This window comes from Mirounga leonina, unplaced genomic scaffold (assembly GCF_011800145.1).
Source record: "Mirounga leonina isolate KUSES-001 unplaced genomic scaffold, KU_Mleo_1.0 Mir_151, whole genome shotgun sequence".
Taxonomy (NCBI): Eukaryota; Metazoa; Chordata; class Mammalia; order Carnivora; family Phocidae; genus Mirounga; species Mirounga leonina.
This window is the reverse complement of record NW_023270377.1, coordinates 14,557,205-14,573,961: the sequence shown is the minus strand read 5'-3', so window position 1 is coordinate 14,573,961 and position 16,757 is coordinate 14,557,205. Positions and strand designations below refer to the sequence as shown.

At 45.3% G+C, this 16,757-nt stretch overlaps 1 protein-coding gene across 2 annotated transcripts; it reads left to right on the top strand.

Moving 5' to 3' along the window:
* Positions 1-7,484: 7,484 nt before the first annotated feature.
* On the top strand, positions 7,485-10,979 carry KCNE4 (potassium voltage-gated channel subfamily E regulatory subunit 4). 2 transcript variants are annotated; one of them, XM_035007009.1, is made up of 2 exons: positions 7,485-7,900; positions 8,441-10,979. In XM_035007009.1, the coding sequence occupies exons 1-2, from the start codon at positions 7,765-7,767 to the stop codon at positions 8,989-8,991; spliced, it is 687 nt and encodes a 228-aa protein (XP_034862900.1). In that variant the 5' UTR covers positions 7,485-7,764; the 3' UTR covers positions 8,992-10,979. The 2 variants fall into 2 exon arrangements, with proteins under 2 accessions (XP_034862900.1, XP_034862899.1); XM_035007008.1 differs by having other exon boundaries at positions 7,724-7,896; positions 8,453-10,979.
* Positions 10,980-16,757: the final 5,778 nt, after the last annotated feature.

Below are 16,757 nucleotides of genomic sequence, written 5' to 3'. Positions count from 1 at the left end.
CTACTGTCAAATGAGCCTCTTATAGGAAAAAAAAAAAAAAAGAGGTCCTTGCCCAGGAGACTTCCCTTGAGGTCCTGGCTTTCCATGGGTTGTACCTGTGTCATAGAATCGTCCCAGGGCTGAGCCTGACTGCTTTCACACTAGGCAATCGCTGGAGGCTGGAGCAGCGCCATGGTGATCCAGTACTAGGAGGGGATCACAACGCCATGTCTGAGCTGCCGGGAGGCGTATGATCCATTGCAGACAAATGTTTGGTCCCCTTCCAAGAGGAAGCTAATATTATTTATGTGGGAAACTAGGATTTGACAAAGTCCCGATGCCAGCCCTTGTTGTCCAATGCTAATTTTTGACTTCTTTTCTTTATACTCAATCATTTTTTTTGTTGTTGTTTTGATTCTTTAATTCATGAAATATCTGTTGGTTTAGGTTGCAGGACATATGTATTTATTTGAATAAATGAATCCGTGAATGAATAAATAAAGAGATATAGACCAAATGAATGTATCACTTATTTAGGTTATGCACAGTGAAGCATGGGGCCAGGACTGAGATGGAGTTTGGTTGAAATTTCTGGAAATATTGATCCAAAACACCAAGCTCTGAATCTACCCAACTGAAGGTCAATGACCAAGTTATCGTGTGGCTATCTCACTTCCCAGGACCCCCTCCCCATCACCCCCCACCATCCTGGGGCAGGGCAGGGGTACATTCTCCTCTCCTCGTGCTCACTGTTTGCTATGAATCAACATTTCTGACACTCCTTTCCTGCTTGTGTGCAGGAGTGAATTATTTCTTGAGCTCAGAAGGAATGCTTGCTCTCTCAGCATGGCCCTTGGTATCAAACTCAACATCCCTGTGTCCAGGTCTTCATTTCTTGGTCTCTTATGGGAAGCAGAATGCCATTCTTTGCAATTGCTACCCTGCATGAAGAGCTGGCTTTGGTCTCTTTGGGTTCCAGCTGTGATCCTATAGGCAAACCCTGTCTATAGGATCTCAACAGGTGAGCTATACTTGATGAGTTGCCCATTCTCCAAGCCCAGCGGCTCACCTTGACTGCTTGCACAGTTAGGGCTGTGGAAAGATAGACTCTCATGGCCTGTTGGCTTTGGGCTGTCCTATGACTTAGATTCCAGCTCTGTCTCTAAGGTTTCTTATTTTAACTTTATTAAGGAATAACGGACAGATATATTTAAATTAAATTAAACAAATATATATATTAAATATATATTTAAAGTGTACCACGTGATGATTTGATATACATACACATGGTAGAATGACTACCAAGAGCAAGATAATTAACACATCCATCACCTCACATAGTTAACATGGTTAACTTTTCTTTTTTTGTGGTAAGAATGCTTTGGATCTACTTTCAGCATCTGTCAAGTATATAATACTGTATTATTAACTATAGTCCACCTCTCAGCTTTTATTGGGCCCCATGTTATAATCTGTTACTTAGAGGGTTTAAGAAAACCTTTTAAGAGCTTCAAAACTTTTTATTTAATTTTAATTTTTTTTTTAAAGATTTTATTTATTTATTTGACAGAGAGAGACACAGTGAGAGAGGGAACACAAGCAGGGGGAGTGGGAGAGGGAGAAGCAGGCTCCCCGCAGAGCAGGGAGCCCGATGCGGGACTTGATCCCAAGATCCCGGGACCATGACCTGAGCCGAAGGCAGTCGCTCAACCAACTGAGCCACCCAGGCACCCCAAAACTTTTTTTAAAAGGACTGTCAGCTTTGCCTTCCTCAGTTGGACTCGCCGAAGCCCTTCATGAACACCCTTGGTCCATGGTGTTCCGAAGCCCGTCCTGACCCCTTGATTAGCTAGGGCCCCAGGAAGTGACAAACGACAGCCAAGCAGTGTGTGTTCCAGGAATGGAGTACGTGTCTGGAGTGGTTTCAGTGGAAGGCAGGATGGCCCATTGCAGGTCTGCTATGTCCTGCTGTGGGAGCAGGACGAGTTACTCGCATTCTCAGACTCCATTCTCTACATTTATACAGTTCTGCTCAGAACAGCCCGCACTGGGCTCTTGTGGAAACTAAATAAGAAAGTCTGTGAAGAGTCCCTGGCACATTCTTGCTATTATTCCACTCTAGGTGCTTGGAATGAAACAGTGAACAATCACTTCCTGTTCTTCAACTTAAATTTAAGATAGATCCTGCTGTGGAGCTCCCCAAATGTTGTCTTTTTGTGTTTTTCTAACATTGTTTAATATTTGTGATAAGCAGACACTCGCTAGCTGCGGTCACTGGGGCCAGCGTTCTGCACATGTAATTTCCTGATAAACAGGCAAGGCTTGCAGGGTGTCATCACAAGGCAACCCTTACGATGAGTCCCGTTACTTCTTCAGACTCACTCTCTGGGGCCAGTTCCTCCCCTGCCCCAGGGTGGAAGTCTAGGAGCAGATCCCACGACCTTTCTGGTCTCTCTTAGGTAACAAAAAATCCTCTGGCTGTTCTAGTCTCCCCAGGCAGCCTCAGTTTGGTAATTAAAATGTTCATTCCCACATGATGGTCAGAACCTCTCAAGTTCATTTACAGTTAAAACTTCTTCTGTCATTCCCTCTCCCTGAGTGCTCCCCTCCCCTTGGGCCTCGGGAAGACTTAAAAGCCATTGTTGGGTAGGACCACGGGCTCTGCCCCCATTCCAGGCACTTTCTTTGGATGTGGGGGAATGAATCTCTTCCCTCACCCCTTGGGCCACCATCTTGGGCAGGAACTAGCCTATATCCCAGGTCTGTGTTTTCCCTCCTGTGTGGCCCACCTCTGGCCTATCAGAAACACTCCCAGATCTTTCTCCTGAAAAACTCGGGGAGCATGAGCTTTCCTTACTCAACAGCCTTTCTCCAGAGCCAGAACTGGACACAGTCTCTCACCCTTTAGATTTTTCCAGGTGTGGGTATGACCCCAGTCCTCTGTCCAACAAGTTGCAGGCTGCAGGAGACATTGAGACTCTCTCCCTCTCTTTTCTCACCTCGTACTGATCCAGGGCATAGTGCTGTGCCTGGGACACTCAGTAACTAGAACGGGCCATGTGGTGTGGTGGTGAGACTCAAAGACTCTGTGTTCAAAATCTCAGCTCTGGGTTCCAAGGCCAGCTCTGCCATGTACTAGCCGGGTGACCTGGGGGCAGTTACTTGGACCACTCCATGCCTCAGTTTCCTTATCCATGTAATAGGGATGATCTTAGAGCCTATCTCACAGGATTTTTAGGAAGATTAAGTAAGAAAAAATTTGTAAAGTGTTTATAGCAGTTCCTGAGACATTTCAGGCCCTATGTAAGTATTTGCTAATTAAGTTCCAGGAGAAAAAGAGTTTGATTAAATAACAAGGGCAAGTTAATGACAACTTTATCAGGCATTCTCCAATTTTAAGAGTTCTGAGTTCTTGCATCTTAACTCTTCACATCCCCTGAGACACAGCCGGTGTTCTAGGGGGGTCTGGGGGTCTTACTGAGCCCCAGCCGATACCCAGTCTTGTTTTACTCCAAGTGCTAGGAATGCTACAAAGTATGTGTCTAGGGAGGGTGACTCAGGGCGTTACAAGGGAAGACCACAGAAAGAGTTCCCAGACACAACTTTTCAGAAAGGGTTTCTGGGAAAAGCAACATCAGGGGTGGACACTGAGAGTTGCATTTGGCAATATTCTGCCAGTCCTGCAGCCTGGTTATCCCGTATCTTGTTCTGTTCTGTTCCTTACTCTGAAGATGGCTATCCTCCTGGATTATGGGACATTTCTGAGTATCTGGAGACAATTAATTATCCTAGGCTTGACATGCCTGAGGGGCCAACACTGAAACACAGAGAAATGATGTAATTTAGCCAGTCACGTAGCATGGGGGAGGCCGAGCCGGGTCAGATCTCTGGGCTCCAGGCTTACGTTTAATCTGATGAGATTCACCACCACGCTCTTATCCCAGCACTGACTTTGTTTAGTCACAGAAGCTGCTAACATAATTTCAGAGATGTGTGGCCAGGGTCATTTGGTGAACATGACGTTACCAGGAAGTTGAAATACTCAAAGCTCTGGAGAAGGTTGTGGGTCAGGATTGTGTAGGGGGAAAAAAAAAGTCAAACAAGACCAGAAATCAGCTATAAATATAAACAAAAGGGAAACTGTTTTACTACGGACAATATGGAGATAGGATAAAAATATGACTATTTCACTGATAACTTCTAGAACATACTAAGGTTGGTATAGCTTCCAAAGTTTTTGATAGCATGAATTCAGAATAAACAATTTGCGGTTGCAAATTTGCATTTATGCTTGAGTCAATTTGTAAATACACACTAGTATTTATGTCTGGCCACATAGGAATTCACTTTTTATTTATATTTTTTTACAAGATTTTTTTTTTATTTGAGAGAGAGAGAGAGAGCAGGAGCAGGGGGAGGGATAGAGGGAGAAGCAGACTCCCCACTGAACACAGATCCCAGGGCCCTGAGATCATGAGCTGAGATGAAGACAGACGCTTAACTGACTGAGCCACCCAGGCACCCCAGGAATTCACTTTTTTTAAAAAAGTTTTATGAAGGTTCAAAAAAGTTGGAAAAATACCCATCTTCTATTTTCTACTTTTTCTCAGTCCCTTTCCTGATTCCCATTGAATGAGGCAAAGGGTAGGAAAAAGAGAATGGGTTCTGAAATTGTATGGACCTGGGTTCAAATCCTGAGCCTACTACTATTGGTCTGGCCTCGGGCAATTTGCTTAGCCTTTCTGACCTTCCGTTTCCTTATCTATGGAATGGTGGTAATTCTTACCTCACAGGATTGAGGTAAGCAAAGCCTTTACCAAATGCCTGATTGACAATAGATGCTCAGCTAAGTATGGGTTGCATACTTATTTAAAATGCCAGTTTAAGAATGGATTTATCAAAACAACATGACTTTGATGCAAAGATAGATAGATCAAAAGAACAGAATAAAGATCTCAGAAATAGACCTACACTCTATACAGTTAATTGATTTTTGACCAAGCTTTCAAGACAACTCAATGGGCAAATGACAGTCTTTTCAATAGATAATGTTGGAGCAATTGGACAACCATAAGCAACAAGAAAATGAGTCTTGACCCACACCTTGTATTACATGCAAAAATTAACTTGACATGAATCATAGACCTAAGTGTAAGAGCTAAAGCTATAAAATTTAAAGGAGAAAATTTCTGTGATCTTGGGTCAGACAAAAATTTCTTAAGATACAAAAAAACACAAACCATAAAAAATTTTGATTAATTGGTCTCCATCAATAAAAAGAAAGTTTTGCTCTTCAAAAGACACTGTTAAGAAAAGAAAATGCAAGCCACAGAATAGGAGAAAATATCTGGAAAATGGATTTACTTCTTTAACATTGCTCTCTTGAAACTGGCTCACAGTAGATATAATTAATAATGCTCATGTGTCGACATCCTCTCCCTGATACAGTGCACTTTGTAGAGGCTCTTCCTTCCTCCCTCACTACTTATGCCATTATCCACTGTCGTAATTCTCCTAATACTGTTATGAGTGAGAGCTGGAGAGAAGATTGAGCTATGTGTACTGAGGTTTGCAAGCCCCACAACTTAAATTGTATTCTTGGTGGGAGAGAAAAGAGCAACAACAAAAAAATCTGGAGTCAGGCACCTGAAGCTCTTATTAGCAACAAAGCACTCTCAAAGATGACAACAAAAAGCATAGATGGAGCACACACATTCTGGCAGATAAGGCGCCAAGTGCTTTGCTTCATTTCACTTAAGCTTAGGAGAAACAGCTACACATCAAGTCAGCATGGAGTCCTAGAAGAAGCAGAGACACCAAGCGGGCATCCAGCAGAGTTTCATCTGGGCTGTTCCCTCCCTTATGCCTGTAAAAAGATTTTGCTCTTCCTAAGTCTCAGAATTGCTTTGTCTTTTGGACTCCATTCTCGCTCTTCATCTGTCTTTTATTGGTTTTATTGTCTTGGGACTGTTGGCTTGATTTGGGGGATTTCTCTTATTTGAAACTTTGGCCTCTGTTTGGCTTCCTGGCACCAGGCTCATGCTTCCTTGCTCCTTAAATCTGCTCTCCCTTTTTTCCATCTCCTCTCTGCCTCCTCAAAGTTTCCAGTTTGCTGTGTTTGGCCACTTTTGGGTGATTACTAAACTCGTATGTCCCAAAGTACATACTCTACCATATGGGGATTCACAATCAACAGACATGTTTCTCCCAGGTCTCTCTTAGTTTTGATGACCCTGACAAACCACTGTAGGCATAGTGGAAGATGGAAGCTGTCAGGTACTTACGATAAATACAAGTTGAAAAGGCCAAATCTACCTTGGTCAAGGTAGCTGTGGAACTTTTCAAGTATTGGTACAACCGTAAGGGTGTCTTTATTGGTGTGAGCAGAAGTCCAGTGTATGGATGATCTTGGTGTTGGAATGGTCAGGGGTTATACCCTGAAGCCAGTTGTGGACTTACAGGTGAACACAGCCTAAACCATAACACAAGTAGACCAGTGGGGAAAAGAGCATCTTGTGCTCATTAGCCTGCTCTTTCCATAGGTATCCCAACAGACTTAGGGCCAGGCGCTAACCTGGGTGGGTTCTTGTAGCAGCCGTGAATGTCCCAGTGTGTGGGCTATGTACATTCCAGATGCGGAAGAAGATGTTGCCATGCTCTTCCCCAGCTTCAGTTGAACAACAGCAGAACCACGAGAAATGTTTTCTCTAGAGTCGATTCCCCAAGACAGTCTGGCTGCAATTCATAGGCCACCAGACCACTGGGAAACAGAGCATCCCTCTCAGTTTACTTTAACTTAGAATAATAGCCTCTCAGAATAAGCATCCCGGGGAGCGGATGGAATGACATCAAAGTCTTCCATTCTTTTTTCAATTTTGATCACAGCGACCATTTTAACACAAGGTTTGCATAGGTTTTAAAAGCTTGAACTGTGCTCAGCAGGTCACCAGAAGAATTTCTGCTCCTCCCCTGACCCGCCAGAGACAGCAAAGAGATGCGTGGATGGTCTCTGTGGGACGCTACGGAGGAGCAGTGATATGCCATCAAACAGGAGCCCAAACTGCCCACAGTGTCTTGCACCATAACCCATTTTCACTTCACACGGGTGATTGGAAAGAATCTGGAAGATATATTTTAATTATAAAAAATAAATGTATGAGCCTGATGCAAAAGACGGGTAGAACCTCTCCATGTTTTAAAAAGGCTGCCCTGTACCAGGCAGCCTTAAATCTTAGAATGATGAAGCTGACAGGGATTCAAAAGTTCACACGGTTCATCTAATTCTCCATGTCGAAGCTCCCACATCCAGCAATTTTACAGATCAGGCATCTGAGGCGCAGAAAGGTTCAGTAAGGATTTATGACATTTGCCTTGTTAGTGGAAGAACTGAAACATAAGCCCGAGTTTCTTGACAGTAAACCCTGCACTTGCTTCCAACTGTCTTTTATCCAGTCGATGGTATTTGACTGTCTCTGAAAACCTGCAGAAGGCATCATGGTTATTCCCCAAGAGGGAAATGAAGCACGAACTCATTTTGAATGAGAGCGGACCTTGGGATAACAGTTCCAACTGGGCACATTCTTTCTCCTCTTTCCACTCGTTTTCAGGGCCACCTGGAAACTTTGGCTCGGGGCTGGGGGAGGGGGGGGGCGGAGGTGAGGAGCAATCCCCGACTCCCAGTCTCTTTCTTTTCACAGCTGCGAAGTTCAGTGAGTTGAACCGCAGGGCTGTTCACTCTGCCACGACCAACCTCTGTTGTAAATCTTCCTCCCAGAACACGTGACGATGCATTTCTTGACTATATATCCCAACAGCAGAAGCAGAGTTGTCAGAGCGCGGAGTCCCGCAGAGAGGAAGGACGCCCTCGGACTTGGCCATTTAGCAACCCAGGACTTTGGAAGAATTTGCCAGCCTTGGGTAAGTTAGCAATGCAACTGGGCTTCAGAAACATTTGAGAGAGGGCTGTTTTGTGCAATGAGTAGATGAGGTTTTCCTTCCCTTTCTCTGTTCTTAGGAAACTCGGCTTTGAATTAAAAATAAGCTTACGTTTGAGAAGCAACATGTAAGCTTTCTTTTTTTTCCTCTGCTCAGTTAGAAAAAGTTTCCCAGCGACTAAAATGTGATTTATCTTCTCTATGCTCCCTTGTCTTAGACTGACTTTCCCCTTTGGATTTTAAAATGATCAAAGCAATGCTTTTTACACGCTCGCTTTATGAAGTGCAGATAAGAGGACACATATATCCTAAAAAAGGAAAGTCCTTGTCGCATGTCTCCCTATCCCCCCCTCCCTTCCCTCCATCCACCCTGGCCTCTCATACCTAACCTCTGTTAGCTGTTTTGTGGGCCTTCTTACCAGGATTTCTCCATGCAGTTATCAGCTTTTTGGATGCTGCAATCCCACAAACCTCCTGCTCAGCGTCCTCCCTGCACCGCGGGCCCGTGGGAGAGGTCTAACCTGCAGGTTTCTCCCCAGACCCTGGCTGTGTGCGTGGCGCTTCAATGCTGAAGATGGAGCCTCTGAACAGCACGCACCCCAGCACCGCAGCCCCCAGCAGCCACCTGGTGTCCCACGTGCCCGGCAGTGAGAGCGGCAACGGCAACGAATACTTCTACGTTCTGGTGGTCATGTCCTTCTACGGCATTTTCTTGATCGGAATCATGCTGGGCTATATGAAATCTAAGAGGCGGGAGAAGAAGTCGAGCCTCCTACTGCTGTACAAAGATGAGGAGAGGCTCTGGGGGGAGGCCATGAAGCCGCTGCCCATGGTGTCGGGCCTGAGGTCGGTGCAGGTGCCCATGATGCTGAACATGCTGCAGGAGAGTGTGGCGCCTGCCCTGTCCTGTACCCTCTGCTCCATGGAAGGAGACAGCGTGAGCTCCGAGTCCTCCTCCCCAGACGTGCACCTCACGATCCAGGAGGAGGGGGCAGATGATGAGCTGGGGGAGACTTCAGAGATGCTCCTCAACGAAAGCAGCGAGGGGTCCTCAGAGAACATCCATCAGAATTCCTAGCACCCCCAGGGCCCCTGGAGGCGGCCCCATCAGCCAGCACCCTTAGAGAGAGGAAGGACACTTCCCGTGTCCGGTTTCGCTTTTCAGGGCAGCTGTCACTTTAAAGAGACCGTTGGCGAGCCCCTGCGTGGGGCGGTGGGGGACAAGACTCCGCTGGAGTCAGCAGCCAGGAGTCCACGCCGGGCCTGTGGTGCAGACCTGCCACTGAAAAGCCCCGAAGATGTGCAGTGTGCACCTTGACTTTGGGGTCTGGGGCTTGGGGTTCCAGTTCCGAATTCGGCAGGTCGCTGTGCTTGCTGTTGTTTTCTCGCTGGATGCCCTGGGTAACCCCTGGGGCATCTGCCCACTCCAGGGCTGCCCAATGCCTAGGACATGCGGAGGGACTGGTTCCGATCTGCTAATTTGCCTAGAGCTTTGCTCTAGATCTGATGGGCTGTAAGTACCCCTATGGTGTTCCGAGCAGGTTACAGAGCTTCCTTTGGAGGTCTTTTGGGTTAGAGGGGGATGTCTGATGGAGGGTTTTTGATGGCAGAAAGCTGGAGAGTCAAACCTGGTTCTTTTGCATACTGTAAGAAAAAAAAAAAAAGCAACTTTCACAACCTGTTAACATTAGCTGGGATTATAAAACAGAATCTGTTATTTTGAGCCTTTGTCTAACCTATGACCTTGGACTCTGACCTCAGACCATCCAGCATCGCATGCTGGCATGATGTTTTCTTGGTTGGAAGGGCTTCCCCAGAATCGAACCTGTACTCTGAATAGCTGTGCTGGGGACTCTTCCTGATCTTTCTAGAAGGGGTGATGGTGGGGTTGAACAAGGCCAAGCCGTTAGCTCTGCTGCTGCTTTTTTCCCAGCCTAGTTTTCTGAGCGGGGAGCTGACATAAAGTGGGCCTCCACGATATGGCATTTCGTCACATAGCCGAGACCTAAAAGGGCATACTCAGGTGGAGGTTGTACAAAGCGGGGGTCCAGGTTCTGTTTTCCGATCCTGAGCCCTGACACTGATATGCTGTGTGGTCCTGGGCATGTCATCAAGAGGCTTACTGCCTTCATGAGACTCCTGAATCTACATCCCTAGGGGGCTGAGAGGATGTCTTTGGATTTTAAGACTCTGATAAATCCTGTATGGCCTGGTGTGAGGAAGCTTGGACAAAATATTTCCCACTTGGCCAGTTAGTCTGAGAACAGATCTGCTTATTTAAAGTTGCAGTTGGAGACTCAGAACACATGTAACTGGGAAATTCAGGACGAATCACCACCCCGTTCATGCTGTCATTTTCCCAGCAGTGAACTAGGGAGGCAGATACCACATTTTACTCTGCAAAGTTCCCTGGGTGGTAGAATGTTAATACTTCAGCCGAGAAACCAGAAATCTAAAAGCAAATGTTCAGGAATGCTTGCTGGTATCTCCATGTATTCCTGCTGACAGTAGCTTTGTAGCGGACCCGTTAGGCCCTTAAAGGCAAGCAGGAAGAGAAACACACCAAAAGGTCAAATTTAATTCTAGTAAAAACAAAAAAATTTTTTTTTTTTTTTTTAAACACGCTCTTCCTTGATTGAAGATAGCAGTAACTACTGTTCCCATAAGGGTTAATAGTAGATGAGCTGGTTTATCAGTTTGCCCTCACACAGTGCTAGAGGACATTTATGTTTTGGGGGAAAAGGGCCCTCCGTTCACTTTAAAATTCAGAGTGTGGATTTACTCCAAAGGGGGCTGTTTGAGGTGAAAGAAGCCAAGTTCAGTTTGGCCCCTTGCCTGGAATCACTTGAATTCTGAAGCTTTACTGCGAGGGACATGTGCGTTGTCACATTTTCCATTGCTTAATCCTGAAGTTTGGTGCAAGTCTATCTGCGCCTGTTAAAAAAGTGATGTATATACTTCCTTCTTATTCTATTAAGTTGTATAAAATCGTCTTCTGTATTTAACAGTTTGTAATTTTCACACTATTTTTTAATTTAAATAAACAAACACATTTTCCCGAAGAAATTATGCGCTCTCTCTTCGATTCTTCAGTATGATTCCTAGTTTCCAGGACATCCCAGATAATTTCCCAAGCCGTCTCTGGATCCGGGTCATCTTTCCGGGTCAGACTCCCAGGAAGGTGTATCTTATTTCTGCCTGAGTCATGCAGGGAGCGGGGCTGGGCTTTTCCATCCTTTGATATGCTTTGCAATGAATAATAATAATAAAAAAAAAAACCAACCCAAGCTGCAGATGGGTCTGACATCCTCCTCTCTTGCACATTTGGGGGCTTTGGGGCCCTTGAATGTGAACATGCAGAGGGACAGGGCAACCTGGTGCAAAGATGCTGCCCCAAATTTGGTCGCAAGGACACAGCTGGTTTGCATGTTGGCTGGGCAAATATGACCCACAAGTGGCCACGGCAGCGCAGACTCACGGGCAGGGAGCCGAGCGGCGGACACATCGGAGCCCGCGGGCGGGGCCGGGGTTGGCGCTCCCGCCCCCTCCCGGTCACCTGACCCGCTCGCCCCTCCCACTTGGCCTTGCTTTCGCTCCGCCCCCCAGGCTGAGGTCCCGCCAGCCCGCTGCGCCCTCTCTTCTATGATTTTATTTACACAGTCGGAAGTGCTGAAGAAAAATGACCGAAACCAGTGACCCATTTTGAGTCAAGCAGATGGTAGAGGGTGGCCTTACCTTTATGTTTCTCCGTTTCCTGTGAGTTTAGCTTTTCAATTTCAAGCAAATGTTTCCATTAGGTTCCCAAATAACTGTCTCCCTAAAGTCTTTATCTGGCAAACGTACAGCGGAGCCTGGATGCTCCCCAAAGCACATCCAGGATCCCAATTCACCAGTTGGTATTTTGACAATGAGAGATGAGGACATGATTTTAAAAGACAAGAAAGCCTTTCAGTTTATCCGGGCTTAATACGCCATTCTTGGGGAGGAAAGAGTTAAAACATTTTTTTTTTTTTTTTAACCAGGGGCGGAAGAAGAGGGAATTCTAAACTCTAATTGTCCTAAAAATATGCAGAGTACACTATGTCGTTTTAATGGAATATTTGTTTTCTTTAAAAAAAAAAAAAGAAAAGAACTTCTAAGCAGAACCTAAGGCCCAAGGGGTTTAGTCTGTGTGGATTTACTCATGCATGTGAAAATCTGAGAAGGAAATTTGGCCCCACGCACCTAGGATATTAGAAACATATTTTAAAGCACTTAAATGTTAGGGATGAGGTAAATGGATCATCCTGCTTGCTCCATGCTGTTCTAATTACACCTTTGTACGTCAGAGTCAGGCGGGGATGCTGCAGAGGAAAAGCTTTCTTTCATGGACAGAACCATGGGATCCAAATTACTGGGAAAGGCTGGAATTGGGCCAGGGAAAGAGTACTCTTGGCTCATGATTCTGGTTGGAAAGTAGACCCCATGGTACATTTGAGAGCTGCAATTGGAGGGGCTTGTGGTCAGGCACGCACTTCCAGGGCCCAGCTGGAGAAGGGTCATTTATCATCCTGTAAAATGTCACTCCAGTCATAGACATTTTGGAACAGACAGAACACTGAGCTTACAATGCATCTGATACTCCAGGTAGAGACAGAGCCTACATTTGCCTTACCCGCAATCTAGGCAGCCAGCTGGAGAAAACTACAGGGAGTCACGGGTTACGGGACAAGAGGTGGAGCCTAGGGCTGGAGGGAGATATGTCAGCTCATTGACCAAGACGGTGGCTCGGGCAGGGGCTGGACCGCAGGAAGGCAGGGTGTAGATGGGGTTCAGTAGAGACTCAGCCTTATTTTGTCTGGCTTTCTAGTAGCCTAGAAGAAAACCTCTGTGGCTCTGTTGCTCTGGAGCTGTGCAGAAAGTACCCAGCCTCTCTGATCTGCAGTCTCTCTCTTTCACCATGAGGGAGACATGCTGGCCTTTCTCTTTGGGGGTGGGGGAGCTGCTAATGACAAGAATGGTGAAACCAGGGCGCCTGGGTGGCTCAGTTGGTTAAGCGACTGCCTTCGGCTCAGGTCATGATCCTGGAGTCCCGGGATCGAGTCCCGCATCGGGCTCCCTGCTCAGCAGGGGGTCTGCTTCTCCCTCTGACCCTCTTCCCTCTCGTGCTATCTCTCATTCTCTCTCGCTCAAATAAATAAATAAAATTAAAAAAAAAAAAGAAGAATGGTGAAACCACCTGCGAAATATTGAGTGCTGCATGAAACTAAAGGAAAAGCAGCTACAGGCTTCTACTTTTTAAAATGTATCCTGGACAGACATCTGCAAATTAAAGTCACCGAACCTTCTCTTCTGTGCACGGTTTCCTCAGGAGATGGCAACGTTCAGGAAAAGGATATGATTTGCCAAAGAAGAAGGTCATAAGAGAGAAAAACCACTGTTCAATTTTGCCTTTCCCCATTTCTGAAATGTTTCTTCCCACACAGGAAAGAACAGTTTGGGATGTGAGCTGTTACTATGGAGTTAACTAGCCGAGGTCACTTGTTTGAAGGAGGAGCCCATGGCCCCACGGCACTGGATTATCAGAGCAACTTTATGAAGTTGGGATTTAGTCCTTGACTCAGGCAATGACAAACTTTGAGCCATGGCAACCTCCATTCATGGCGTAGAGGAGGGGCTGCAAGGAGAACATTGTCCTTTCATCCTGTACAACTCTGTCTTCCTCCTCTTTGCATCTCTTCTGCCCCATTCAATATAGGGCTGTTTTGTTCTCCCACCTCTAGGAATTTATTTTTTTACTGTGCATTTTCTTGCTAAGGAACATGATTAAAGAATTCTTCACATCAATGGCCATAGCCTTTTCCGTCCTTAATTGTTTTCCATCCCTTATTCAGAGATGGTGAGTGGCATGTTCTCTCTGGTCTTCCTCCGTTCCGGCTGCTATAACAAAGTATCATAGACTGGGTGGCTTATAAACAACAGAGATTTATTTCTCATAGTTCTGGAGGCTGGTAGTCTGTGATCAGGGTTCCAACATGATCAGGTTCTAGTGAGGACCCTCTTCTGGTGTGTGGGTGGCTGACTTCTTATATTCTCACATGGCAGAAAAGGCAGGAAGCTAGCTCTCTGGCTTCTTCTTATAAGGGCACTTAATCTCATTCATGAGGACCCCATCCTCATGACCTAATCATCTCCCAAAGGCCCCACCTCCAAATACCATCACACTGGGGAGCAGATTTCAACATGTGAATTTGGGGGAAGGCATACAAGTATTCCATCCATAGCATCTCTTTCCCCAACCTCCCTCCTTTTCCTCACTCACTTCCTTCCATTTCACAAAAAGAATGAAAACAACAAAAAACTAAACAGGAATGAAATCAACAAAAAGGAAACAGTAGCCATGATGCATTATACTTATTAAGCACTTACTACATGTCAAGCATATACATCACCCAGTTGTTACAAGCCTGTGTTTTGTGTTCCTACTATTTTCTTCTAGGTACTTCTCTAGGTGCTGGGAAAAATGTAACATCTGCCTGGCCTCCAAAGAGGTCAAAGTCTCCCCATAGTTGATTTCCAGTAAAAAAATAACTGTTTCTGATTTATTTATAACATTAAGGCAGGGCTCTCTGGATGTAAGAATACATAGCTTATGTCTTTGAACAGTTTGAGGACGCTCTGGTATAATTAAATAGACAAAATGTATTGCTTACTTAATATTTGCCTTGTTATGTGATAGGTGCTTTCCCTTTCATTATCTTAATCCTCTCAAGCAGACTCTGAGCTAGGTCTTTGATACTGTTAATGTAGGTATGAAAGTTGAGGCTCGGGGATGGTAGTTGCCAACTAATGTAATGAGTGATCGGGATCCCAATGTAGGCCATTTGATATAAATCTGGTATTCTTTAAACCGCTGGGAAGCAGAGAGCATGAGACTTGGAATCTAGTCCCTTCCCAGACATTAGGCAGCTCTGTGACATTGCACTGATCGCTCAACCTTTCTGAGTTTCCTTCTTAGTAAAATGAAGAGAGTTATATCTTCTCTTTTGACCTCAAAACACTGTCAGAACTGCATACGAAGCAGCTGGAAAAGTAAAAAGTCTTTATCCTTGATAAGGGACTGCGTGTACACATGACTAGCATGCAGCAATATCCAGCTCTTCTCACCTTCTGGGAACATGGAAATTTCTCCCTCTCCTCCTCTAACACTGGGGCAGGGATATGACTCATTCTGGTGAATGTAAACTTAGTGGATAAGACATATGTCACATATCAGCTCAGTCAGTGATATTTTCAGTCCCCTCCTTACTTACGGGTAACTAGTGAGACCATATGTTCCAGGTGGTACAAATGATAGTTGGAGCCTGAATTGGCCTGGAATGGTACTGCACGGAAGGCAATTGTTCTGGAGAGTTGCCTAAACCTGCAGCTGGCTTGGTGTGAAGTAATAATAACATAAGCTATGGTAAATATTGAGAAGTTGGGGGTTTTCTCCTGCAGCAGAACCTCACCCATCAGATTATACAGGGCACGGCAATATTAGAGAGACACAGAATGTCGGAAGGTGCCTTGTACACCATCTAACCCAACCCCTCTGTTTAATGATGAGGAAATCAAAGTGCACAGTGGCTGAGTGACTTGTTCAATGTCATAGAGGGAGACAGGAGCAGAGCTGGGATCACAACTCAGATTTCCTGACATTTGGTTCAGGATCCCCATGGTGGGCATAACCATGGAGGTCTCTGCCAAGGCTTAGTGAAAACAAAGGACCTAACGGTCTTCTCACTTTGAGCTTCCCTGAGCAGCTCTGAGTCACTGGTGTGCCTCTATTTGCTGGTCCCATGAACTGTGCCAGGAAGTAGCTTCTTTTTTCCTGGTCAAACCTTGGTACTTACGGCTGTTTGTGGGGGGATGGATCTGGGCTGGCAGAAGTACACACATTCCCCCAAAGCAGTGCAATGCGACATCACTGGAAACTTCAAACTTTAATAAAGGGGAAGAAGCTGTAAATAGGAGGAGGGAAATATTCAAACAGGGTTGAATGTACTTGTCCTGTATGCAGCTTACTGGCTTTGGCCTTCTGTTTGTTTGTTGGGTTGGGTTGGTGGTTGTTTTGCATGTTTTAGCCTAGCCCCAGCCCCAGAATGGGTCACAGGCAGCCCCTCAGTACAGGATGCTTTCAGTACTGATGCTCCTAGGTTCCAGGCAAGGACCCTTGCTGGTAAATGCTGGAGGTTCAGTTCTAGTTTGGGGTTTCAGATGATGAAGAAACCGACACCGATCTCATTATTTTTATATTCTGAGCCCTAACATGAAAAGAATGCTTTCTTCCTGATGTTGTACTTCCTTTACTTAGACCTTCTGCCCAAGAGCTGGACATGGGGCTTGGATAGAGAGATTCTGTTTCTTTTTCAAAGTTTTCTCCTTTTTGTTCTCCCATTACATTATCTTCATGTCTCAGCTACAGAAGCTATGCCTTTTCCCATAGGATCATAAATCTCAGAGCTATGTATTATTATTTCTGTAGTTAGTACCTAGTTTGGGCCAGAATCCCTCAGGATAGTCTCTTGTCATGTTCTTTTCTTCCCTCCCTTTTTTTTTTTTTTTTTTTTACATTTTCTCTTTGGGTCATCTCATTCACCCTCAAATCTTTAATTATTATGTAAAGGACTATAACAAACACCTATCTAGTCCTCATGATATTTGATTCTCATGACAAATAAAGAAATAGGGGTTTTAAAGCATTTTATTTATTTATTTTTAAAGATTTTATTTAGTTATTTGATAGAAAAAGCACCCACGAGCAGGGTGGGGGAGGGGAGGCGCAGAGGGGGAGGGATAAGCAGACACGAAGCTGAGTATGGA